At 39.3% G+C, this 27678-nt stretch overlaps 1 protein-coding gene across 3 annotated transcripts in view; it reads right to left on the reverse strand.

The window, feature by feature from the left end:
* Positions 1–2717: 2717 nt before the first annotated feature.
* The window catches only part of LOC103479194 (low-density lipoprotein receptor-related protein 8), a 105127-nt gene continuing 80166 nt past the window's right edge, over positions 2718–27678 (reverse strand). The window contains exons 10-18 of one of the 3 annotated variants that reach the window (XM_081598477.1): positions 21421–21592; positions 18102–18329; positions 16195–16313; positions 15251–15390; positions 12789–12930; positions 12429–12581; positions 10659–10946; positions 9349–9417; positions 2718–5203 (exon numbers count right to left, since the gene is read on the reverse strand). In XM_081598477.1, the coding sequence (XP_081454603.1) occupies positions 4860–5203; positions 9349–9417; positions 10659–10946; positions 12429–12581; positions 12789–12930; positions 15251–15390; positions 16195–16313; positions 18102–18329; positions 21421–21592 (1655 nt within the window). In that variant the 3' untranslated portion in view covers positions 2718–4859. Of the gene's footprint in view, positions 5204–9348; positions 9418–10658; positions 10950–12428; positions 12582–12788; positions 12931–15250; positions 15391–16194; positions 16314–18101; positions 18330–21420; positions 21593–27678 lie in introns of all 3 variants that reach the window. The other 2 variants (XM_081598478.1, XM_081598476.1) reach the window with 2 other exon arrangements.

Below are 27678 nucleotides of genomic sequence, written 5' to 3' on the forward strand. Positions count from 1 at the left end.
TGTTTCTGCTGTGGTTTGTAGAAATGAGTGTTGCTTGAGAAATGCGGCCAGCAGGTGGCAGAATTCCTCCATTTCAACCCATCCCAGCAAAATTGTACACAACAGAAATCAACGACACACAGAACTGACTTGTTCAAAATGACATATCCGAAGGATTACGCGGGATCCTTTTCGAGTGTGAAAAGATTTGTGCTGATTCCCGCATGGAAGGGAGGAGGGAGAAGGGAGAGAAGGAGATTCACCTGCAGGTCAGAGGTGAAAAGCAGGTACGTTCGGTTGGCTCACACACCTAACGTGGGAAGCAGCGGGGCTGCAGAGGGATGCGAGGCCTCATGTTTGAGAGATAAGACAAAAGGGATTGAGTGCGGGGGAGATTGAAAAGACGCAGGATTTCTGTCTGAGGCATCTCATTTCCCTGGAGGATTTCTCAAAGCCACACTGGAGAGCCCTGCTGCAATGACCCTGAGCAAATATCCCTCAGAAGAAGAGGGAGAGGTAGATGAAACGGGAAGCTTTTCCATTACCCAAAATGTGTAGCTCCATCAAATGAAAAAGAGGATTTTGAAAAGGTAACATGTATTTCTCCACATTCACTAAATTAAACCGGCCTTCTTAGCCTGTGCACCTCAGCATGGGTATGTTCCCCCATCCCCCACCCAAACAGGCTTTAATGTCACAATGAATAAAGGGGCTCATCTCAGCCTTTGTGCAACAGTGAGCATGTGTGACACCTCTTTCATCCGCTGAAGGCACCAGTCGACCAAAGAAACAAAAAAATTACATATATGTGTATACCACATAGCTCTCATACTGGGTCTGCAACAAGAAGGCAGCCGAGTCTGAAGGCATTCACCCCGCTTTCCTTTAATAACGATAATGGACTGGATTTGTCTACTGCGGGGGTTTCTGTCTGCTGATGAATCACTTGCTCAATGGACGGGAGTAAAACACTTCTCAGCCAGCGTCGGTTTACAATGAGAGGTTTACAGCCAAAGAGCAGGTTTTGTAAAAACCAATCGGCTTTAGTGGTTAACAGGGATTCCTGGCAGAATAGAATCTTTACGCATGCTAATGGGTTTTAAGGATGCCACCGATTTGCTACAACGGAAAAAGAAATAAAGCACAATAAAAATATACAAAACCTTATCAGCAGGAGGCATCTTGCGTTTTATTTGTTACCGGATGATTAGGTGCATCGTCATAAGTATGTTGAGTATCTATGCTCACTGGGTTTAAAAGGCATTCATCTGGTTTCTCTTTTGGAATAAGTATGTCCCAAATGGTGAAATAGCACTTTCGGCTGCTAGAATGCAGCCGAAAGTTACTAATGTCAGTACTGACTGTACAAAACACCAAACTCTGAGATTAATCTGTAGCAAATGATGTTTGATGCTGAAGTCTCTGAGTTCATATGTAGATTCAGAACTTGGCCGGTGAAGTCAGGAGTAATGTTGGCTGAAAGCAGTAGCGTGGAGACCTAACAAACCGGCTTCCTGTGGCAGTGATATAGAACTTTACGGACCTTTTGTACATTGGTTGCTGTGAAGAACTGTATACTTAGCTCAAAAATTTGAGCAAGCATACACTCCACAGCTCCTTCCCCCACAGCTGAGCCGGCACTGAAGTCAAGAAATTAGCACTTTAATTGTTCGGTTGTTTCTCAGATATTTAAATAGCTGCAGGGCACCGGCAATATTGAGCTTGAGCGACAGAACGTATTAAATGGAGAAAGGTTATAAGCAGGGCATGCACAAGCATGATTGACATTACTAAGACCTTCCTCCTGGCTCTGACTGGTTGTTTCTGTCCAGGAGTTGTGCATTTCTGTAAATGGTAGTAAGATTACTGGAAGGAGCAAGAAAAGTTTTTTTTTTTTTTCAGATTACCCGACTTATATTCTACTGTCAAGACTTTGTGACAGTTTTATATAAATGAATTTTTGCATATTTGCTAAAAGTCACCCACTGCAACTTTAAGGTTATAAACTGAACGCATTCTTGGGCTGCCTCTTCTTAAAGACTTTAGCAACCTTGGGTTGAACTGTTGCTCCAGACAGTGGTAAATCTTGCTCCATTTCTGAAATATAACCATTTGTTTTTAGTTTTGGTTTTATACTAAAATGTTTTGATAATCAGTGTCAGACAAAAACACTTTTCATTGACAAACCTTTGATGCTGGACCAGACTAAAAAAATGATAGAGAATCAAGAAGAGAGTCTGACTGGATTTGTTTATCCCAATCTACTTGGTGAGATACAGTTTATCCACCGAGATAAACTGTTTCTGTTGATTACACATTTTTAATAAAGGAACCACAATACAATACGACAAACCGAGGATTCAGACTTAAGGGAATAATACATTTTATCATGTTCATACATTAAAAACATTTAATGTATGAACATAATTTAAAGTTGTGTATCATTTGCTACTTTAGGCAAAGAGCTCAGTGGGAAGCCTGGTTAATTTTGAATGAACACCTGTGACAAAATTTTAATTGAAAAACATAAATTCTAAGAATATTCTGGTGGATGATCTGATTTCTGCTAAATTATGATGCGCCAGCTTTTTCCCCTACTAGATCACCACACAACTCAGAGTAGCCCACTGTTAATTTGACTCATTGTTACACAAAATAATAATCTTTTCTATGTTTCTTCATACAAAGTGACATGGAAATTGTCTTACATAGAAAAAAATAAGAGAGAAACTGCAGACTTGTGTTTGTCAGATTTTATATAACAAGAAAAAGAGATATTTAAACTAATCAGTTATGGAAAATAAAACACAGAACCAATTTGTCCTCAGTACAGTTCGGTATTAGACGTACAGCAACTGGCTGACTTTTTTTTTCATGAAATAAAAATAACAAAAAACAAAAAAAACACAAGGTTAATATGAAAGTGTAAACAAAAAAAGGCACAAATAAATACAAAGCAACATTCTCACTGACATTGGGCTTAAAAATTTTCCACCAATGTGGAATTTTTTTAAATTCTTTTTGGGTGGAGGGTGTGGAGCCTCTTAATATTATATAAAGCTAAGAAAAAAAAAGTTTTCACACAAAAATGAGGCTAAACGATACACAGCAAGAAACACCAACTAAAACGAACCACTTTGGTGGATAACTCTGATTTTAAACAATCAGGGAGGAAAAAAACAGTGCTTTCTTCATACAAATAAATTAATATAGGTGTCAACACTTTATCTAAAATCTTATATACAGCTCTTCTTTTACAGAATTATACAATACATTATCAAAAAACGTTATGAAAAGGTATTTACAACCCAATGAGTCCAAAAGCACCCTCAAAGCTTTTCTGCCGACACACGCACACTTGCTCACCAATACACACAGAGGTCAACACACGTGCAAACACACACACACGCACACACACCTTCTTTCTCCATGAGAAACACAGTACCAGAAGGCATTCTAAGAGGGTTGTGCAACAAATAGCATCCAAAAAACAGTTTCAAATATGGCTGTGCGATGAACAATTGGCACACATGCATTTCGATGAGCACACACACGGGGGAATTTCCAGGTGATCTGTATAAACCGGCGTGAAACTTGTTCACCGGCAGGCGCCACGCCGCACTACATAGGAGTCCGATTTTTCTTTTCACGTTCATGGTAACATAATATGACAGGTTTATTTCTCTCCCAAAGCAGAGACCAGCTGGGCCTCCTGTCCCAAACTGTCCACTCAAATAACAGTGGCAGCGGCGGCGGAATCGACTGTGCAGTGTGTGTGTGTGAGTGAGAGAGTCTCGTGTGGAACAATGAACGGTGGAGATGTCGGTTGGTTGCATGCTGCTTGTGTTTGCAGAGAGCGAACTGCACCTCGTCCTTGTCCCCCTCCACCCCGTCTGGAAAACAACGGGAATCTGATACCGCTGCACGGCAGGTGGAGTGTATGTGTGTGTGTCACAGTCAAAAGTGGGTCGTCAAATGAAATCATTACCACTCAGTGATTTCCATCAACCATAAAACACCTCAACTGGCTGCTATCTGCAGCCTATTGCTTTTCTCAGACCATTGAACATCTAAAACAAGCTACTAAAAGAAGAAGAAGAAGCCTGACTTGCACCTTTATGCTCACAGAAGACTCTTCCAACTCTCTACACTAAATAAGAGAAATACTCAAAACTGACAGTGCTCAACCAACATCGTGAAGCTCTGAACCGGACAAACTGATCCAGGAAAAAATGTGTATGACACCAGGCATCTCCAGAAACAGCATCTGGGATTGATCCCAACAGATTGTCTCCACCAGCTGCCCCAGTTTAACAGCTCCTCTTTCTTTAGTAGCTGTCCAAGAGCGCTGCCACCAACCAGGAGTAACACAAAACTCAAACTAACACGTCAAGGACGAAACGGATGCTCAAGCCCGGCAAGTTTTTGCAGCGTCAGATGCACACGGTTCTATGCATCTGAAGTTAAAAACAGAGAGTGTGACTTGATTTTCTAGCGTTGGGAGAGCGTCTGCAACACCTGATTACTTAACTACCAGAACCTACCGGAGAAAAATCAGATTTCATTCCCTAATTTTTCCTTCTCATTCTCAATTTACATGAAACATGACATGACATGGCTCTGTGTGTGTGTGTGTGTGTGTGTGTGTGTGTGTGTGTGTGTGTGTGTGTGTGTGTGTGTGTGTGTGTGTGTGTGTGTGTGTGTGTGTGTGTGTGTGTGCGTGTGTGTGTGGGGGTGTGCGTGCGTGGGTGTGATTGTGTGTGTGTGGCTGAATGAAACTATGATATGTCGTTCATCCCTTCGGTAAACTTAGTCCAAGTTCATTCTGACTTCACCGTGTGCCTGAGCGTCCAGCTGCACCAGAAGCAGGTCCTTTTGTCTCACTTTGCAGTGGAGAGCATGGGCTGCTCCGTGTACCAGTGAGTCCCTGCGTCGGGCATGCTGCCCCCCAAAGGCAGGGCGATGAACTGCGGGCAGGTGCCTCCCCCAGCCCCCACCACGCCCATGCTGACCCCTTGGGGGTACGGGTGGTGGTGGTGGACGTGGTGTCCCATTCCGTCGGTCCTCCCAATGTGGATCTCGTCCTCCTCCCCCTCGCCGGTGGTCTTGCGGTAGACCGGGTTGTCGAAGTTCATGCTCTTGGTGGAGTTGCGACGCCAGTTCCGCCACGCCAGGTAGACTCCGGCGCAGACCAGGCCGAACACCACTGTGGCAATGATAGGAACTGCATGCGTTTAACACACAGTGGTAGGGGACACGGGGAAGGGAGGGGCAGCGTTAACAAGGCAGAACGAGTCCAGGGTGGGATATGACGGGCACGGAGAGGAGAAGAAGAGGCATGCGGGATGTGGGGCACAGAGAGGGAAGAGGGAGTGGTATGGAGACTGTGTGTGTGTGCGTGTGTGTGTGGGTGTGTGCGTGCGTGTGTGCGGGGGTGTGTGCGTGCGTGTGTGTGTGCGTGCGTGCGTGTGGGTGGGTGGTGCAGCATAGGCTAAAGATGAGTCACACAAGTACTCACAGTCTCTAAACAGACTCTGAATGACCCTCATTAAAGCTTAGAGTGGGAGTGTTTGTTTTAAGGATCCTCTGAGACACTTTCAAAGAAGATATACCTTTTTATTTTGGATGGGAAATTAAAATATTTTGCTATTTTAAAGTTGTAGTATGTAACTTTTATTAAATATATATATATTTATATATGTTTGTTGTAAAATTGAGCTCCTCTGCCTTTTCACAGTGCTAACTAGAAACTACCAATCAGAAACCAGAGTCGGGTCTCAATGCTGTCAATCACCCTCAGTGTGGCGACGCTCATCCTCCTCCTCTCCACCCTCCGCTAAGCTGCAGCTAGCATAGCCTGTTGTAAACGCTAAGCGCCAGCTTGGTTAGCATGGTTAGCTTGGTTAGCATGGCCCCTGATGATGGCGGATAAACATTTTTCCTGTAATGGTAAGTTGTTTCTCCAACATTAGCACAATGCACAGTGAGTACAAGAGGTTGATTGGCAGCACTAAGACTCTCCTCTTGCCTCTGATTGGTTGTTTTTGGTCAGGAGCATTGCATTTCTTCAGATGGCAAAAGTAGCAACATTTTTTAAAAAGTTACATACTGCAGTTTAAAACTAAAGATTGTTTTTCTTTAAGAGTCAGGAAAAATGGAATGTGTTATTTTATTACATCATCTGTAATATGATTTTTTTTTGTAAATGTAGTGTCTTTATTATACAAACCAATATGAGGAAAAGTAGCTGATTATACTAATGAGGATATTCTGAATCTTCAGATGCCTGACTATGTGATGGCAAATGATCACATTAAATATGCCGTTAAATATTCATTGTAGTTTAACACTGCAGCTTTAAATCACACCAATAAAACACTGTTAAAGTTGTCACAGCTTATAGACACCTTTTGTGTTCTCCACCTGTACTGTGACCTGATTTTATTACGAACAAAAAATGAAAAGTCCGTCTGAAAAAGGAGGCTGACTCAGTTCGTTCCAGTTCATTTAGTCCAGAATCAGGTTTTAGCTTGAAGCATGTACTGGGTATAAGGTCATATTTTTAGCTGAATTATGTTTATTTTCCTTATATCAAGCGGATTTAAATCAGGTCTGTCATTTTAAAGGAAATAAGCAGTGATTAATAAATGCTGTATTCCTTTTTTCTGTTTAGTCACAATTAAATAAGAAAACAAAAACAATGTGGTGTAGCAAATGAATTAAGTTGTGTGGCTTTGCTTAAGAAAACAGTGAGCAATATTTGGGATCCATTTTAATCCTTTCTGGGTTAAAATGAAGAAAGCTTCATTCGCTGTTATTTGCCAGAGACTGTAGCTGTATAACAAGCAGATGTAGCCACCTTTAAATGACTCAGACCTGCAGCTAATCATTTGGCTCTCATCCCAGTGTTTTTAGAGCAGTGATGCTGGTTTTGACGTCACACCTGAGTTAAAAGTGTTCCAGTTAACATAGTCGGAGAAGTCTGGACTTCGACATGGCGATGGCCAAGTAGGACTGCTGATGAACATTGTTTAAGCTGCTTCACTTTCCATAAGCAAAGACCACTGTTAGTTTTTTCAGTTAAGAGCTGCAGGCAGTAAAGGTACCAATGATTTTAGATGCACTCTTGTATGTGTATTTGTAAAGTAAACAGGTTTCCACCACAGCGTACTACTATTGATGCGAGGAGCGGCCATATTGGAACACTGAAAAATCCTGACGGGGGTTAGTCTGGGTTTCTCCCACTTTCCGAGGAGGAAGTCCAACTTTTTCCAACTGGTAAGTTAAAATTTCTGAGTTATGACTACAAATGTAACCATGAGCTGGACGTAAAGTAATGATTGAATCCCTAATGGCTGATTGAATAGAATTTCCTCTTTTAGCGTATTGGCTAGCTGAGCAGTTTAGTTATTTATTAGCCAAATTTTTTGTCATATGAAAAATCTTTCTAACTATATCCTGACGTTTAGTCTGAGGTGTGATATTTTCCAGCACAGACTTTCTGATGGAGCCACAAGTATTTTAGTTGATGAACTACTCATAAGTAGGTAGAACTTTGAAATTCTAACAATTAAAGGTAGTTTCAAAGGTATTTGCTGTTTTTATCTTCAATTATTATTACTCCTCATTAAAGTTTGAAAACTACAATGCCAAAGCATCCCCCACAAAACAGTGCAGTAGAAGGTGAATGATGCACAATGACAAGAATATCAAAAACACAAAAAATGAACAGAGAGGAGGACTTGTAGACAAGCATTCACTCCTCCAGTGCACAGCTGTAAATGTGTGACGGACTCAACAAACAGGAACCTTATAAATGAGGGTGACACAGTACATGTGCAGAGTCTTGCAAAGGTATAAATATCCATCATAATTTTCACATTTTTATGCCACCACTACAAACCAGTGTATTTTATTGAGATTTTATGTAATGGGCCAACACAACTGCTAAGACAACACCAAAATTAAACACCAATATTTACGATAAGTGTGGAGGAAAACTAACAATATATAGCAATCAGAACACACCGTGGTTGTGGTGAAACATGTATGTTGGCAGAATCATCATCAGCTGTACAAATGAACAGCTGTGGGTGTGTTTTTCTTGCAGGAGCAGGAAGCTGGTTTGAGTTGAAGGGAACATGGATGGAGCTAAATACAGAGGAACAGCAAAAGACTTGAAACTGGGGATGAAGTTCCCGTTCCAGCAGGTTAACACTGAACACAGCGGATCTAGGCCCAGACATAAATTCAAATAATAATCTTGGGCATGAAAAAAAAAATTGGACTTCCGTCCAATTTGACTTAGTTTGTGACGTTTAGTGAAGAATTACAAGAATTGCAGCCATTATTACAGAGGAATAATGGCTGCAACTCAAGGGCAATGAATAGAAATGTATTCTAACATTTTAAATGGGGAGTATTATGTGTTTTCCAGCCACACAGAATAATTTTGTAGAACAATCAAGAAAATCTGTTACCTTCAGTGTTTTTATAAAATACTTTATATATCAAATATGACTCAAAAGAAATTTGACTTAGTAATTTAGCGCCTTCAAATTTGGTCTCTCTCTCTTTAAGAAAGTCTGCACATTCAGGAAGTCATCACAACATGACTCCTCGATTAACCCTTTGACAACATTTTTACCAGTGCTGCAGTGAGAAGTAACTTGTATAACGAGTCCAGGACATATACAGTTCCATTAGGTGTTTGCTAATCACTGCTGGCTAGTCTGAATGAGTTGATCGGGAAGAGGGAGACTTTTTGCAAAAAATTGTAAAGCCTACATATCATTTTCTGGGGCTGCACAGTGGCGCAGTTGGTAGAGCTGCAAGAAGGTTCTGGGTTCAATTCCCGGCCCCGGTCTTTCTGCATGGAGTTTGCATGTTCTCCCTGTGCATGCGTGGGTTTTCTCCGGGTACTCCGGTTTCCTCCCACAGTCCAAAAACATGACTGTCAGGTTAATTGGTCTGTCTAAATTGCCCCTAGGTGTGAGTGTGTGTGCATGGTTGTGTGTCCTGTGTGTCTCTGTGTTGCCCTGCGACAGACTGGCGACCTGCCCAGGGTGTACCCCGCCTCTCGCCCGGAACATTAGTTGGAGATAGGCACCAGCAACCCTCCCGACCCCACTGAGGGACAAGGGTGCAAGAAAATGGATGGATGGATATCATTTTCTGGTTAGGTGCCACTTCTTATTGATCTATGTAATAAAATACCGATAGAACAACATTGAAGTTTGAAGATGTAATGTGAAAAAAATGTGAACAAGTTCAAAAGATTTGAATATTTTTGCAAGGCTTTGTACATGAGGCCAAACGATTTTTCTGTAACCAGACAAACACAGAAAACAGAGGCTGCATGCAGCTTACCGATAGGAATGACAACGCCCAGAACGGCCACCGTCAGGTTCTCACCCAGAACAAAGTTCTCGCCACCGGCTGGGGAGAGAGAAGGAATGAGAAATTACATGGTGTAAGAGTGATGGGATGAAAAGGGAGTCGTGATAAAGAGAACAAAAAGAAAGAAGGCAGGTAAGATATAAAAAGCGTGAGATAAGCAGCGCGTCGAGGAAGGGTCGAGACGGTGGAGGAGAGAGGCGATAAAACAGGGAGGCGAGAAGTGGGTGACCATGCGTTAATGGCCGTGAGTGTTTTACAAAGAGAGACAGCGGCGGAAAAGAGGGAGGAGGGAGAAAAAAAAAATAAAAAAAGGAATGTAAGGGATGCAGAGCTCAGTATTTGCCAGAGTGTGACTTTGAGACACCCCCGACCTTCTGCACCTTCATACATACAGGCTCCGTATAACTGCATTAGAGCAAAATTTGCATTCAACATGCAGTACTTACTAACACACTTATGAGGCAAGCGTTTATGCCGCAACACAAATTTCCTTCCAGATATGCGACCCCCCACCATCTCCACCCACATAAAGCTCAGTTTTATGAGGAGAACGGCATAATTTTCAAGGTGACAATTATTCCTGTCGTCGGTGGCTGAGGCTTGTAGATTCCCCACTTTAATGTCCTCATTACAGCCAAGACGAAATTGCTAGCCATGTTCCCAACAGGAAGTAGACGCAACTCAATAGTTTTCTTTAATCCCAATTAGGGCTGCAACTAACAGTTATTTTAGTAATCGATTATTTTTGAGGATTAATTGATTAATCGATTAATTGGATAAAAGATTTGGCACATTTAACAAATTTTTTTACGTAACCACTTCAGCCATTTTTACACAATATTACAAAGACAGTAACTGAGCTAAATTTGTTTTATTTAAAACAAATTGACATAATTTGCTTTAAATAAAACAAACATTGCGCAAAATGCAATAACAGCATTCCTTTTGTGAACGCTTAGTCATTTGTAGCAAAGTATGCACTGCAGCTAAAAAAAAACAACTGTCTACTGTTGATTAATTGTTTTGGATTAATAACTGGATAGCAGTTAGTGGGAGATTTTATTTATTTATTTTACAGAACTTGAATCAATATATTTAAAGACAAGTGTATCATCCTAAATGTGTATATTTTTTGTACAGTTTCAGCCTATAGCCAGAGTACGTATAACCCAACTGACGTCTAATCAATGACTAAAATAGTTGACGATTTCGCTGATAATTGATTAATCATGATTGATTCGATTAATCGTTTCAGCCCTGATCGAAGACTGCACACTCACAGTGTTGGGAGACACTGCTGTCCCCTGCAGACGTGGTTGAGATGACCATGGCCGTGGCTGTGGAGTGGGAGCCCAGCGATTCAGACTCCTGCGATGATAGAGGCTGCAGCGTACTGAGTGGCGTGAGAAACTCGGGAGAAGCAGATGGAGCGGTGCTCAAGTAGGGGACGTCGTCTGCCTGCGAGACTCCTTCTGAGGAAGGAGCGATGCCTCTGGCGTCAGTTTCTCTGGCGTCAGGTGTAAATCCAAAGGCAGGTGGCAATCTTGCCGTCATGTCGTCCCTCGGCGCTGCTAAGAGGAAAGTTAAATCAAAGCTAGAGATTTGATCTAGAGATGTTTATTATATTCAAATAAACAAAACTTAAACTTAAGTTTACAAAAACATTGTGAAGTCTTGAGATACTCCCAGTTTTTGAGCAGGATCTATGAAAACCATGCTAAGACCATTTTGAGTGTGACGGTAATAACACACCACAATATTTCTCGTCACATAAAACTCTGACTTGCCAACCACAATCCAGATCTCATCTATTAGTAGGAGTCGTTAATATGAAAGTGAGTGTTTTAATCTGTTGGAGACTTTTATTTTGACATAATAAAGGAAGTAGGTCCTGAAATGAAAGAATATTCTTAGCACTGCGAGAATCCCTGGCTAATCCCTCCTTAGCTCCTTCTGACAATGAAGTCAATATCCTCTTAAGATCTTCCCATCGGTGGTAAACTAAAGGGTTATTTCAGTTTTTCACTGGACTGCATCTGGCAGTTTCTTGTTCAAAATGTAAACTTTGAAAGATCTAACCAGAACTGGATTATTCTACATTGAACATAGATTATGTAAAACACAGTTTAAGATGTAAAAAAAAATCATTGTGTGTTGAACTCCAGGGCTTAGCTGTGTCCTTGGTCCAAAACACCTGAATAAAAAGACCAAATAATGTCCTCTGCATGCAGTTAAGTTCTGCAAAAGTCCTACTAATGTCCTAGTTATTGGATTTGAGTATGCTGAAGGAGTTTTCATCTAAAACTCGAAACATTTTGGACCTTGAGGACTGGAGATCAACAACCCTGCTTCTTTCTTCACCAGTAGACCCCAGGCTTGCAATCCACACTATCACTACTCATTTAACTGTTGTTTTATAGCATGCATGTTGACAATCTCTTTGGCATTAGTAATGTTTCTGCAGGTTTCACCACCTCAAATTTAAGACTTTTTAAGACCTTTTCAAGAGCATTACAAACAAAATTTAAGACCTGTTTCACGGTAGAAACATACAAAAGAAAACTGCATATTTATATAGTAGTAGCACCTAGCTTTGTTGCAGAGAATGAACGTAGCATGGTATGGGTTGTAACAAAAGTGAGTCAGTAGGAAAGACGAATGTTGTCCAGCAAGCAGGTGATAAATTTGCACTTATCCATGATTGATGCAAAAAACTGTGCCAAACAGACATGCTAGCAAGAGTATGTTAGCAGGTAGTTAGCGAAAAATAAACTACATAGAATATATGAGATTAAGTATTCCTGCCACCACAAAATTTAAGGCCTGTGATTAACATATTTAAGGCTGACTCACATTTTTTCTAATTAACTCAAGACATTTTAAGGTCTTTATTTTAGATTCATAAATTTGAGACATTTTAAAAGCATAGTTTTTGACACGAGCTCTGCAAAATCCACTCCAGTGGGGAATCACTGCTCTAGGTGATAGCCATGTGTACAGCAGGATCTTTTTTGTACCCAACAAAACCATGCAACCCCTCAGACCCTCACCTGGCACACAGCCCCTCATATCAGGCCCCAAGTCCTGTCCATCTGGACACGCACAAGTGTATTTGGGAGAATGTTCGGTGATCTGCGGTGCTTTAAGGCATAAGTACTCACAACCCCCATTGGCTACACTGCCCAGATTACAGCTGTCTGGACCTGAAAATAGAAAAGAGTGAGAGGCAAAAAGATCTTGAGGTTAACATAAAGACAGCAAGGATTTACACGGTTCAAATGTGTCCTTGTCCTTTGGGTGCCTGTTCTGAAGTGGTCAGCACTTTTTAGGCACCAAGAGAAAACGTGGTTGAGTTTGATTATGAGCTCATTTCCACACACCCACGGGCCTCGCACAGACTGAACACACACCTGGCGGCTGTCGGAGCTGGTGGAAAACCACAATGTCATGGGGATCATTCAGGTTTTCAGCCAGAGCCTGGATGTCCTGACCAGTTAACCGATTGGCCATAAAAACTGCTGCCTTGTCTCTGTCGGTCCAGTAGATCCGATCCTGCAGCACGGGAGATAAAAATGAAAAGTTGTTCTTGTCAGTGCAACCGTGACCTCGGGACAGCAGCCAAAACATTGTAATTGAGGTAAATTCCAAAACAAAGTTCACTACTTGCAAACACATCTTAATCTCATGTTTGCGCTCACAGAGCTGGTGAAGTTCTAACCACCGCAACTCCTAAGGTTCAGATATTTTTACAAGCGTTGTACAGGAAGTATATTCCCAGAAAGAGCCTGTAGATAGATTACACAGATTTTATGATCTTCATTTCTCATCTTCAGTTCTCATTTAGCTGTTCTGACAGTTTTACATTCAGAGAAATTAATCTTTCCTGCAAGGACATTTATGGCGCCCAGGTTACTTTGGTTATGGTTGGTTCTTAGTTGAAGCAACAAGTGGTACTCCACAATCAGTGCGCTGCAAAACTCCAAACTTGTACCTAAATATTTAACATTGCCACTTAATTTTGGTTCCGTTTGTTTGATATCTAAAAGAAAGTGCATTGCTTTGTTTTATGGACTGGTTTATGAATTTGTGCAAATATTGTTTAGTTATGAGAGGCTTTATGATTCCTCTGAAATTACCTTTAGTTAATTAACCCAATTAAAAGCTCCAGATAATACCTTATGCTACAAGTTGTCGGGAGTCCTAATCTGAGAACAAAACAGTTCATCACAGCAGTATAATTCAACAGCCTCAGTGATTTAATTACATTTCACGCAACAATGTTTTCTCTGTTTGTCCATTGCTGTTTACCTGAAAAAATTTAACATGGTGTTTCAGAGTAAACATTTTTGCTGTAAAAACAAAGCAAGTGGTTTCATTGTTAGATATTAAGTGAAACAAAATGACAGAATCAGTCACAAAAATCTTAAGCTTAGTATCTTAAAGCTACAAGTTTCACTGAAGAAAGCTTTTGTTTGCGATGCTTCCTTAAATGTACACTATGAACACTGACACGATGGAGCTCTGTGTTTGTCAAACACAGCACATCATCAGTTTGCTTCCCACTCATATACTGTTTTTTTTAAATAATCAAATAACATTGTAAATGAAATTACCTCATCCTCTTTTTAAATGTTGTTTTGGCTGCTTCAAATAAAACCCTGCCAATTTTCTATTGTCCTGCTTCAGTCGGCACTGTGATGGTACTTAGTAAAATTATGATAAATTCCCTGTAGTACAAGACATAATCGATGCCTGGCTTCACTCTGGCCTGTTGTGACTACAAGGTGACTCTCTTGTTCAGCATGCTGGAAACACACCAGCCCAGCAATATTGAGTGGTGCCTGTCGCATGCATCGCATTACTGCTTCTGTCTGGCTGACTATATCAGCAGTCCTCAGGTGCTCGTCCACACATTCCTCTGTTGTTGCACTCTAAAAATACCTGGACCGGGTATTGCTTAAAAGCGCCATCTTTTAGCAACTCCACATGTTTCCATTTGTGATGGTAGGACAGAAAAGATTTAATTAGTGTTTAATGGTCCCTATGAAGACTTGGTGACAAAAAGATGGCACTATTTGGTGCAGTTTGCAGTTGATTTAGTTTGATCTCCATTACCATCAAGCCTTGTGGTAAATGGCTGTAAGAAATGTTTCCATCTGTTTGTCTCACGTCTTATTTATACCCCAGGGAAAAAGGAAGTCATTGATTACTAAAAATTGCAAAAAAAATAATAGTAATTTACGGCATTTTTACACCTGATAGACAGCCGATATTAACAACCAATATTTATTTCCTTCTTGTTGCCATTTACTGCTGGAGGGAAAGGGAAGAAAGTTGGTCGTGTGATATTTTGTTTTAGTCATGAGACAGTGAGAACGATGCAGCACTGGATTATGGGTAGCTTAACAGAAGCTGAGGATAAATAAACAATACAGTACCAGTAAATATTGGTTATCGGCCATAAGAGCAATATTAATAGCAATATAAATGTCAAATGTCTGCGAGATTATGCTACTGCAAAAAAAGATTAATTTATTTTTATTTATTTCCTCTGAAGGCCTTGATTCATCACATGAACACAACAGACTTGGCTGGTGACCAAAAAGAGAAGTGTGTATTCTCCTTTGGAATCATCTCTACTTCTTATTTGGTATGCAAAGCCAATGAAAGCAACAAGGAGACGAGACAAAGGGCTAAAAATATGGACACCCACCAACTGAGCATGAAATAAGCTGAATTAAATGGATTGATTGGAATTCAAATACACGACTCCTATGAGTTTTTTTTTATTTATTTTTTTTTATTTGAAGATGTGATAAAATGTGGGAGGAGAAAATCGATTGCAAATTAATCTGAGAAGCAACACACAAACCTCGAAGACAGCCAGAGCGTAGGGGTGCCCCAGTCTCTCTGCAGAGGACATGTGTGTTCTCCGGTGAGCTCCGTTCAGGTCCACACTGGCTATGAGATGCAGTTTGGAGTCAACCCAGTAGAGGCGCCGGTTGGCTACGTCTGGGGAGCACACAGACACACGTTAGGAGGAGGAGAAAAAGGAGGAGGAGGAGGGAGGGAGGGCTTTCCCCAGACTCAACAGAAATTGATCGTCTCTGTGGTAAGCCTTCATGTACTCTGACCGACAAATCCCTTTGGTTGGAATTGATTACTTTTTTTTTTTAAATGTCAGATTGTCAGTGTTACACAACACACAGAGATTTACGGATCCAAAACACTTCAAATATTATTTCAAAACAAAAGTATTTTTCTTAAAGGGGCAGCGTTATGTATGTTCCAGGCACACAGGGCCATTTTATAGCACAATCAAGTAACTCAGTTGTTAGAAAAATGCTCTACATATAAAATATGACTTAAAAAAGTAGCCTTTTCTTTCTGAAACTCTACCTTCAGGAAGTCATCACAATATTTCTCCTCTATGAACCTTTTAACAACGTTTTTACAAGCTTTCCACTGAGAAGTAGCTCATATAACAAGTTGAGGTGACACAGGTGTTTGCTAATTGCTAATGGCTAGTCTGATGGAGCTGATTTGGGGACTCACAGGATGGGAAAGGGGGGCATTGCTCTGTGAAGCAAAAACTTGAAAGCGTTGAAACTGTGCCTTGAAGGCGGGGCTAGGCTCACCGAGGCGTTTTGCATAGCTGAATGATTAAAGGATTTCTCAAACAAGCATGAAAGAATCAAGGCAACACTCCAGATATGTTTTTGATAAGGGAATGACATTGTAACTTGATGTAAAGCTCAAAAAAGTGTATTCAGCACAGTATTGCCCCTTTAATGTAGTTTTATTGTCCCCACTTACCCAGAGTAATGCCATTGGGCCATTCAATGTTTTCAGACACCAGAACCTGCCGATCCACTCCGTTCATCCCAGCTTTCTCTATCTTGGCTCGTGTGCCCCAGTCTGACCAGTACATGAAGCTGAAAGAAAGATAATAAATTTATTTTTCTATTTGGAATATTTTGATAATGATAAAAATGTACAACGCTAAAAAACGGCAATAAGGAACCCCTTATAGAACATTATGACTAGTCTGCTACATAGCTCCTTTTCCAACACATGTGATTTACAGAATATTTGCTGTAAGTCACAATAGCATGACCAGTACCTAAAAAATGACTCTTGGGTAACTAAAAACATCACAATATTCTTCATGTTCTTGTGGTTCGGTTAAGTCTGAATATGTAAAGTCCTGATTTTCTGTGCATCACAACTTGATCTGATAAATTATATGAAAATGTTTCTGTATAAAACTGTTCAGACATCTTCTCAAGTGAAATGACAATATATAAAAATCAATAAAAAAAAAACCTTTGGCCTTTAACTTCAGGATAGAGATGAGTGGAAACATATTTCATTTATTAAATGTCAAATGGCTCAACCGAAATTCATATCCAAGTTCACCGTCACAATCATCTTCAATAATTTAGCTCGATGAATAAAAAAATCCAGAATAATTGCCGTCTTGTGTCTATAAACTCAGTCTGACACCGTATTATGCTGATGTATTGTAAATTGTTATGCGAATTCGCAACATGAACCTCATTAATAAGCCTGGATTTTAAAACCAGAAGGTCAAATAAAGGTTTTGTGCGGAAGAAATAATCACAACAGTTTTCATTAGCCATGATTAATGATGATTAAAGGTCCTATTAAAATTATTAATGTTTTGTTTCACTAACCAGAGTCAATTACTGATTTAATGCCTGGCTGGAAAAGAACATTGGCAGAGAAAAGTTGATCTCCACTCATTGAGGTTATAAATGATGTATTTGAAATGTTCTTTTGAATAGTTGAATGATTGGCTAAAAAAAAAAAAAAAAAAAAACTTCAATGACTTTCAAAGACAGGTCATGTTTGCACAGGTTTACATTCATTGCAGATTTTGTCTAAATCACACAGTTTCATAATTATAAAGACAGGCTCAAATATTTATGAAGACGTAGATTAGGGCTGTAACAAACCATTCCCATTGGAATTGATTATAATGATTATTCTGACGATAAAAATTGGCACGTTCTACATATTTTTCATTTTCTACTTAGCTTTTCTTTTTTTACACAATATTAGAAATACATTAAAATATATGCAAATATTTCAATTACTTTCTTAAATAATTTTTTAAATTTTAAATGCAAAATGTATATATTTTTTGTACAGTTTTGGATTAATTATTGCTCTGAGTTTTTGTTGTTCTTAAAGCAAATTAATTTTTTTAAGTCTGTATACTCCATTGTATATTCTCAAGTAAATTAGATGCGTTATTTCAATAATAGATTAATCACAAATAATCCTGTAATATAGGGTGCGCGTTAACACACCCTATATTATTATTTGTCTAAAAATCCTTTAGAGTTGCAGAAAATCTACCTGCTACAAAATAACAATTCATATGTATCAATAAAAGTAAAAAATTAATACAACATTCACATGAATGATTAATCGATTATTAAACGGGTTGAAGATTATTTCAATAATCTATTAATCACAATTAATCGGATTAATCTAATTACTTGTTTCAGCCCTAATGCACACTCCATATTATTTGGTTAAAACTCCTTTTGAGAAATGCAGAGAAACTACGCATGTCAAGAGAAGAATTCAAATGCATCAACAAAAGCCCTAAATTAACAAGACATTCATTTAAATGTGGAAAAGATGAAAACTGCACTGTAAAATGGCGCTGGCGGCCATGTCTGCACAATTACCCGTGGTGGGGGTCCAGCGCTATGGCCCGAGGCTCGCTCAGGTCAGAGCTGATGAGGACGCGCCTCTTGGTGCCGTCCACTGAGGACACAGAGATGGATTTGTCTCCCGAGTCGGTCCAATACAGGTTGTGTTGGAGCCAGTCCAGCGCCAGGCCCACAGGAGTCTGCAGGGACGAATCCACCAGCGGCACCTGCTGGGACGGGTCGCTGGCCTCGTGGATGAAGGCGCTGCAGGGAGCGAAGGGGGCAGAAAAAAGGGGGAGGGGAAGGCAGAGAAGGACACAGAGGGAGAATGTCTCTTTGGCACATTGGTTTGATGCATTTTTCAAGGAGCAATTACAGTAACTTACAGATTTTAATTTTTTTCTATGATGGCAGCTGATACATATATAGAATACCTGAAATCAGCAATGTGCTGTAAAGTCAATGAATAGCAGACAATGAGGTTACTATGGGAGTTGCAGCCTTGGGCCTGCACAATGCAGGTTCATGCCGAGGTTATTGTCCTTGTTAGGTAAATCGCTTATCAGAACAGACAAGGCTTCATTTGAGGCTTGCCCAGGTCGCTAATCATTTGGACCCGGCAGAGGTGCGAGGAAAGGGCAAAGCAGCTAGCAAGAATTTCAATTTTAGTTCCTCCAGAGAGGTGGTTCTTTTAACGTCTATGTTATAAAAAGAACACGGCGCTCCAATTAGAATGCTCTGGGGGATAAAGTATGGTTTGGATAACAAAAAAGGAGATGTGAGCCGAGTCTCATTACAATCAAATACAGCTGAATCTCAGAGAGCATTAAAAGACATAATTACGATTCAGATGTGTATCTGCATCCCAGAGACTTTGTTGTTGGAAATTCTTAATTCAGGTAATGTTGTAGATTAAATGATATCAAGAAACAATATAAAAAATGCACTCCAGCAACCCAGCCTCACTAGTTTGCGAGATGAATTAGGAGGGTAAGTATCAGTCAAGTGTTGCTAATCAAATCCATTGTTGAGATGATCATCAGCAAGTATAACTGTCTTTAAAAAGCAGATTTTTTTTTTTCGTATTTGTTTGTGTACAGAAGGTGGATTTGTGTGAAAACGATGCCAAAGACATCAACAACAACATTAGAGAAGTAGATTGCATAAAACTATTTAAATAGTTTTCTGCTTCCGCCGTAATTTCTGCTTTAATACAAGCTTATGTACGGTTTTCCCATGGACTATTGAGTTATTATCGCAGGGTAATAAGTCATCTGATTGTGTCTATTGTGTTTGTCTGAATGAGGGCTGCTTTCAGTGCCGTTCCATCTGAGCCTTAACAGACATTAAGAGACAAAGAGTTAATAATAATAAACACGTTTTCACTGAGGCTCTATAAGAGCCATGTGAATTAAATAATTATTGATATGACAGAAGCGGCGGCTTTGACACCTGGAGGTGGGTGTGTCGATGTGGGCGTGACTGTCATGAAGTATGAATGGGAAGGTTACTGGCATGCTGCGGGCTCTGTGTGCATGAGGAAGCACACAGAGACCACCTCGCTCACCCGTGAGGGTGAGCGAGATGGTCTCTGTGTGTCAGTCCTCGCAAAGTTTGGAGCATGATAATCAAAATTAAATAAATCGATAATTGTGACAGAACAAAGAAGAGGTTTGGAGTTGATTGATACACGGACAGATGAGATTCCCCGAGTAAACTCAGTGTTGCCCTCTACCACCATTAGTTTGCTGTGTTTTATAATAATAAAATGTGTTTATTATTATTAACGCTTTGGTGCAAAAAACTGATTGAAAATCGATTTATTTACTGCATGTACATGTCTGTTAAGGCTAAGATGGAACGGCACTGAAAGCAGCCCTTTAAACCATTCAGACGAACACAACAGAGACACAATCAAAACTGTAAGATGACTGATTACCCCGCGATAATAACTCAGAAATAGTCCAAATAGTTTAGATGTATTTTTATTTCTTTCCTACTTACGGAAAGTTTCTGTTTATATCATAGGTTTGTTGTGCCTTTCTATACTAAAGAAAAAGATATAAAACGTCAGATATTTCACAACGAGATATTAACATTCATGGAAAAACCTTACATAACATTGTAGTAAAGCAGAAAGTACGGTGGCCACCATAAGAAAGGCTTACAGTATCAACAATGCCGCATGAACTGATCAGTAGATTATTGCGAGGGAACGCAAAAGTATTGTGAGGGAACGCAAAACATGTTTATGTTTATGTCTGTTAAGGCTCAGATGGAACGGCACTGAAAGCAGCCCTCATTCAGACAAACACAATAGACACAATCAGATGACTTATTTCCCCGCAATAATAACTCAATAGTCCATGGAAAAACCTTATAAGCTTGTATATAAAAAAGTTAGCAAGCTAGCAAAGCTTATATTAGCAGTAGGCTTGTCGCGATAAACAATAAATCAATTAATCGCACGATAAATTAAACCTATCGACCTCATTTTAATTATCGGCTTTATCGTCTCTTCCTGCCTTTTTTCTTTCTGTTGATGACACTGAATGAAAAAAGGTTCAACTCCGGTGCTCTGCACTGACCCTCCCTTCCTCATTTCCTTAGTGTAATGCCCAGCGCACATTACAGGAGTTGTCAGCCCATTTTCAAAGTCTGAGAGACCATACATTAGCCGACAGAAATCCTAGGTATGAGCTGAGTCTTGAATTACTTTGGTTTAATTTAAGACCTGTGATTAACACATTTAAACAATTCATTTAAGACATTAAGACCTTAACTTTAGATTAATAAATTTAAGAACTTTTAAGACTTTTTAAGCATATATTTTTACACCCTGAACTAATATTAGCAGCATTTAAGTATATCAGTTAATTATTATTAATGTATGTCGCAAGTAAAGATTAAATTTTATTCCCTGCATGTGAAAAAGCAGACGGCGTAAAGTTTTAAAACAAGGACAGATTGATTAAAAAGTAATAATTTGTGAATAGCGCGGTTAGCATTTACTATAAATATCAGTCTTTGAGTCCATTTAGTGCAGAATGCAGGCGAGCACCTGCCCATGAGTGTTAAAGCAGCCTGATAAACTAGTTATACTTAGCTCAACCTGGTAGAGTTTAGACATATCTTCTAAGAGTTTAAAGTTTATTCACTGAAACATTTAAATCTTGATGTTCCAACAAATGCTGCTGATTAAGATCAAAATTGCTAGTAGCAGGAGCTACCACACACAAACTACACATTTTAATTGTTTTAAGACATGATAAGCAAATATTTGAGAGAAACTGTTTATGCATAAAACCTGAATTTCTTCATTTGGTGATATTCTGAAATAATTAAACTGTCGTACCTGTAGATTTTCCTGTGGAATCGGTCACACCAGAAGACGCGGTTGTTGGCCACGTCCAAGTCCAGAGCCACGGCATTCTTCTGTGTAGACACAACCTGGCTGTAGTCCCTCTTCACCAAGTCGATGCGTCGAATCTCATGGCGGTTAGTGAACAGCAAATATGGACTTTTCCCTGCAACCAGAGAAAATAGAAGGAAAGGAAAAACAGGGTTAATATGGGGATCACATTAGAGATGTGATTTTACTCACTAAAGCAGAGCTGAATAAGCTTTGACAGTTTAGCAGAAAGTCGAGGAAAGGCTCCGGATGGGTCCTTTAATTAGGAATCAAATCTCATCTTGGCGTGCCACAGAATCTTTAAACACTGAGCCAATAACATAATTCAAACTAGCCAGTGTATGTGCCGAGCATAAAAGCGAATTAACCTTTCTGTAGAGGGATCAATTTACGATCGCATCCCAACAAAGAGATTGAAAACAAAATGTAATTGCTCTCAAGTCAATACATGCAAGACTTGTGAACCGTGATGTTCCTTGTCAGGATGATTTAGACATTAGTTATTACCTGAAGCACTTGGGTTTCGCCTTACAATCAAAACTACAGGAAACTAATGAGCTCCACCTTTGCAGCACACAAGTCGATATTCTAAATATCATGTTTTATACCAAAATAAATAACGCAGGAATGGTTACTTAGTGCTGACAATCCTCCCCGGACAATTAAGAGGCAATAATCCTTCACTGAAATGACGAAACTGTTGGAAAATCAATGAACAGGTCCGAGTGTATTATGAAGTAACATGGTCTTTTGGCAAATATAGATGTGAATCTGATCACATCTTTTAAAAAAAGGTTGTCAACGTTTACACAGGCAACTTGCAAATATGGAAGACAACAAAAGAGAAGAACCTTTGGGAACCGTAAAATAAAGAAGAAAAAAGATGCAGCTCCAGCCAGTGTTTTGCCTTTTCTCAGCTGATGGTGAATAAAAAACAAGATGGCTCAGTTAGCTACTATCCACATCACAGATAGGCTTGAAAATGAAGTCAGGGGAAACCAAAAGGGTGGAAGACGCTTATAGAATAGAAATCCTCTTACTTGTTGAGGCAGCAGTCATTTAAACTGCAAGGTTTAAACAGGTACATAGATAATAGGGGAGAATAGGGCAAGCTGAGCCACTGTTTGTTTTTAGGAACGTTGATCATGTGATGACGGCTTTATTAAATGAATGCAAGAACCTCATGGGTAAATTTTTATTTCTTAAAAAACATTTTTCACTCTTGGAAGTTAAAGTATTTTTGTCTGAACACAATTCTTATGAAGCTTCATAAGAATTGTGTTTAGACCAAAGTAAATATTTGAAAATTTGCTTTATATATCAATGGTACTGTGTCTGAGCTACAACATGAGGCTATAAATCTGACTGAAAGTGTAGCATTTTAGCTGTGGGTACATATAAAGGAGGGGCTCATCTTACCCCTCACACAGCTTATTTTAGAAATGCTAAAACGGTTCAGTTTACACTCGTTCTGATTGATTGATTTGATGCTCAACATCCTAAAATAGATGCAAATATATAAGTTAGTGACCAAACTAAGATTGCCTTGATGAAGTGATCCTGAAGAAAACTAAATAAATAACTAAATATCTTGTGATGTACTTGAAAATTAGCAAGACATGATATGTCTTGTACCACAGTAAATGACATATGCTGCATCTCCTTATACTTTGGTTTAATGTATGGATATGTCTATCTGAAAACTAAGTATTTAGCTGTATTTAAAAAAAAATCTTAATATTTGTTGTAATTTATTGTTCTGAAATACAAAAAATACCATTGTCAGGTCAGAGTTTTATAAAATCTACAATTTGAAGTTGGCCAAAAATTAATTCCATTTATAATCATTTATATTTTGCGTCCCCACAACCAGTTGATCCCATAAGTAAAAAAAAAAAAACCTAATATACTAAAAAAAATAACATTAATATGAGGGTGTTTGTATGCCTACATGTGCTAATTAACTCCAAACACTAGGCACAGCTTAGGCTGATTGATACAAGGCTTCAGCTGTAAATCAAATCTCAGATAAATACTGTGTTTCTTTGGCAATCCATCAATATACTTTACTGACCTCAATATAATTACAGACCTTCAAGTTGTGCTACAGAAAATGCCAACGAAAATGTGGACAAAATAATCAGAAGTATAAAATTCCTTTGCATTGTTGACTGATGGTTTATTGTGCACACGTCTTTTATGTTTGAACCTATTGTTATAGCTGCCCGATTCCCATAATTAAATGCAAAGTGCATTTAGTCAAGAGGACAGCGGACTGTAACATAGTGTGTGTAGGGTTTTATCTGTGTGGTGCTTTCTCTGAACCCATGTCCCTCTAACACAGTATAATAGTATGATCCCAGCTGCAGCTGCCTCTCATCTCCAGAGGCAGATGTGAAAGTTTCTCATTAATACTTTACAGTCCTTAGCTCCCCCATTTGACAGTTTGTGTCACAACCTCAGTGTAGTGTGGTGATCCAACACTTTCTCTCCATTTCTGCCCTTTCCTTCCTCTACCCGGCCCGAATCTGAACACTGACAGTATGGTGTTGGGCCAAGTGCTCCAAAAAAATAAAGCAACAAAAAAACAACAAAAATCCCCCCCAAAAAACTAGTCATTATACTGTCATTTCAAAAGTCTCTAAGGGGGAAATTGCTGCCATGCTGGAGTCATGGGCTGTCAGTGCTGAGGTGGAATTTTCGTTTTTTTTATCGCCTCAACAACAGCAGCTGCTGCATTGTCTGCCAATCCCTGTCTAACACTTCATCTCACACTCTGAAATAAAGAAGGCAGTTTATAACCGCATACTGTATATTGTGCCCTGCAAACATTTTCATACCCAACAGATGCTATTTTTTCAGTCATGCTTTAACCGCCAATATTACTAGTTTTTATTGGGATTTTAGGCAACTGACTAAAACAAAGCAGTGTAATGATTCGAATTGGAGGGATAATGCAAGGTTTTCAGGATCACTGCAAATTGAGAACTGAACTGCGTCTGTATTCAGTCCTTCTGAGTCCATATTTTTTAAACCCACCTTAAGTCAGTGCTTGAATAACATTTTTTTAAAGTTTTGTCACAACTTGTCAGTTGTAGTTCTGTACTTTACAGAAGCACATAAAAATGTTTTGAATCCAGTTTAGATGGACGTCCATGCCTTAGTAGGTTTGTAATTTTACCACCGTTTTTCCATTGATTTGATGATGGACTGAATGGTGACCAGTTAGATGCTTCCAGCTCTGGATCGTGTTTTATAGCCTACCTTTTAATCCAACTGTCCCTCACAGAACAGCTGGGTTTAAGTTAAGAATAAATCACACAAAAACCAGCAAGCATTTTGTTTATTGAAGACAAATCTAAGAAGATTTTAGAAGGTTAATAAATGTCCCAACTGACTTGGTTGGACATTTTTATTTTACAGGTGACAGAAGTCTAAATGCACGCCATTTGTGGGCAAGATTGACTTGCATCAGTAGTAACAGTGGTGACTCTCAATCTCAGGACGTCTGGATTATTAATCTCTACTATCCACTGCAATAGCTGAAAAAATGCAATGTCTCACCCTTTTTTACTGCTGTTCTCTCAATTTTCTACCTACAAACAAAAGAAGATAGTTATTTCTACACATTGAAATTATTACCACAGTACCAGTACGGAAGAAAATAAATAATGCAAGTTCATTTCTGTTGAGTTTTTTTATTATTATGATTATTATTATTCTTTATTTTGATTTAATTTCCTTATGCCATTATTGTTACTTTCCACCTTTTGATTGTACTTTCTTTGATTCCAAGCTCAGCTTCTACCTGGTTATCATTCACCATCCCTCAGCCGGCCTCTTTTCTCGTTTCCTCTCCCTCCTCCAGCATTGAAAGCCGCTGGTCTCGTTATTCATAGCTGGATTCTTCCATTTTCCTGTTGGCTGCTCTGCCCCGTTCCCCATCCTGTACGACCTGCTATTCCCCTGCAAGTCTTTCCTTTTGTTCCATTATTAATAAACATTCTGTTCTACAATATTCTCTGCACCAGGGCCCTTTTAAAAGCTGCAACATGTCAGACTTTGAGGTCTAGGTTGCGCTTTCTGAGGCTTTTGCCATCTTCACAGGCTTCTTTGTGAATCTTATGAATTGTTTAAGTCTTAGCATAGACCAGTGGTCTCCAACCCCCGGTCCGTGGACCGGTACCGGTCCGTGGACCAATTGGTACCGGGCCGCGCAAAAAATAGTGTAATATTTCCGTTTTATGTATTATTTGAGTCTGGAGGATCTATTATTTTGAAAATCCTTTAACCGAATTCTCTCGGTTAATTGCGCGCCAACACTGAGCCCTCAAGCAGCAAATGAGTAAGAAACAGATCAGATGTCTGTAAACTTTTTATTTGACTATAATAATTTTGCTCTGGTGAAAAATAAAAATAAAAATTCTCAACCACATGCATTAGAGGGGTCCATTTGCATGATCTTGCAGTCCAGGGGGCACAACTGGCCCCCGGGCCACACTTTGGACAGCCCTCGACTAAATACATCTTCTAACGAAATCAAGTCTGGCAAGTTTGACTATAATATAAGCATGTTTATCAGAGAAAATGTGATTAAATATGAAATTCACAGCACACTTTTCAGATTTCAGGTTTTTTTTGTTGTTTTAAAATTAAAATTTAAAATTATACACTATAGTTGACATAGATAAAATATAATATAGATAAAAATGTGTGACGCAGTGTGAAAAAGGTCATGGGATATTAGCTGCATTTTTATTAAACAAAATAAAGTACTTACAAATGAATGTGATTAATCCAGTTCACTGTTTTCTGTTCATTAAATGAGGCACAACGACGTTCTTCTCAGCCTCGAGTCATGGCTGAAAGCCAATGAGCATCAAGGTACTTTGAAGAAGTTCACTCTGTTCCCCGCTTGTCACCTAACATTTATCAGCATCCTCAAACTAAATTAACTAAATTGATGTAATTTCCCTCCACCTAGATCTGCCAGGTACCCCTGAAGAGTTGATATGCCTATTTATAAATGTTCAGCATGGCTAAACACATCAGGGTGTCACTCAGGAAACTCTAAAGTGATGAGAGCCTGTGGATGGAGTTGGCCAGTGGAAAAAAAAAAAAAAAGAACAAGGCTGGCTGTTCTAATCGTGCTTGCCATTTTTATGTTTTTAGGTACACAAACAGCTGCAAAGTGATGATAGGACTGTAATTGTAGAAAGATGTTTGTGATTATATGAAACAGAGGGTTTGACGCTGCGGTACAAACGAGTGATTGGGTCCACTAATGAGCAACTGCTCAGACTGTTTCGTTATCAGTAAAACAGCAGACTTTCCTGCTTATCAAAGAAAATGCATACATAAAATTAGCTAAATTGCATCTGTAGAAGTTATTACCTGTAATATTAAAAACTCAACTACGAATTTTATTTGTCCCATCATAAACACTTGTTACTGGGGTGTTTTCACCTGATTGTCCGGTGGATTGTTTGATTACAAGACTGCAACATTTGTTACATTTTCAACTGGTGTGGTTCACTTTCACACTGCACTGTGTCAAACATGAAAGAAGTAGAAGATAAAACACATGCAAAAGACACATTTTTGTACTACTATATTCTTAACATGCTCGAAAAGGAGTAGGAGGAAGTAAGAAACATGTTTTCAGATGGACCCTCGTTATTAAATAAAAAAAAAAATAAAAATAAACGTAGGTTAATTAATTTCCCATTTTATCTGGGTTTACATATGCCATCCATACACACACACACACACACACACACACACACACACACACACCACACACACACACACACACACACACACACACACACACCCCCGTATGCATTTTGTCTTTGGCAAAAGAACAAGAGCCATTTATCCTAGTAGCAATAGACGCTTGTTTATTTTGGTTGTGTTTTCCCAGAATGCCCTGCACTACAGTTTGCTTCCTGCTTTTGGAGTGTTCTCTGGTCCACTTGTATCTACATTTGCATTCAAACCACACCAGAGTTCACTTCACGGAACAGAGGCCGAGGTTTTTAGGAGGACTAGAGCTTGCTTTTTTGGTCCACATCAGAGTTCGACTGCACATTCACAACCTCCCGAATCGAACCGTAGGTTCTAGGTAAACAAACATTATTCGAATTAAAGTGGACTAAACTGGGCTGGTGTGAACGCACCCTACATTTTTTTTTTACTTTC

The sequence above is a fragment of the Poecilia reticulata genome, chromosome 17 (assembly GCF_904066995.2).
Source record: "Poecilia reticulata chromosome 17, P_reticulata-male-v2, whole genome shotgun sequence".
NCBI classification, from domain to species: domain Eukaryota; kingdom Metazoa; phylum Chordata; class Actinopteri; order Cyprinodontiformes; family Poeciliidae; genus Poecilia; species Poecilia reticulata.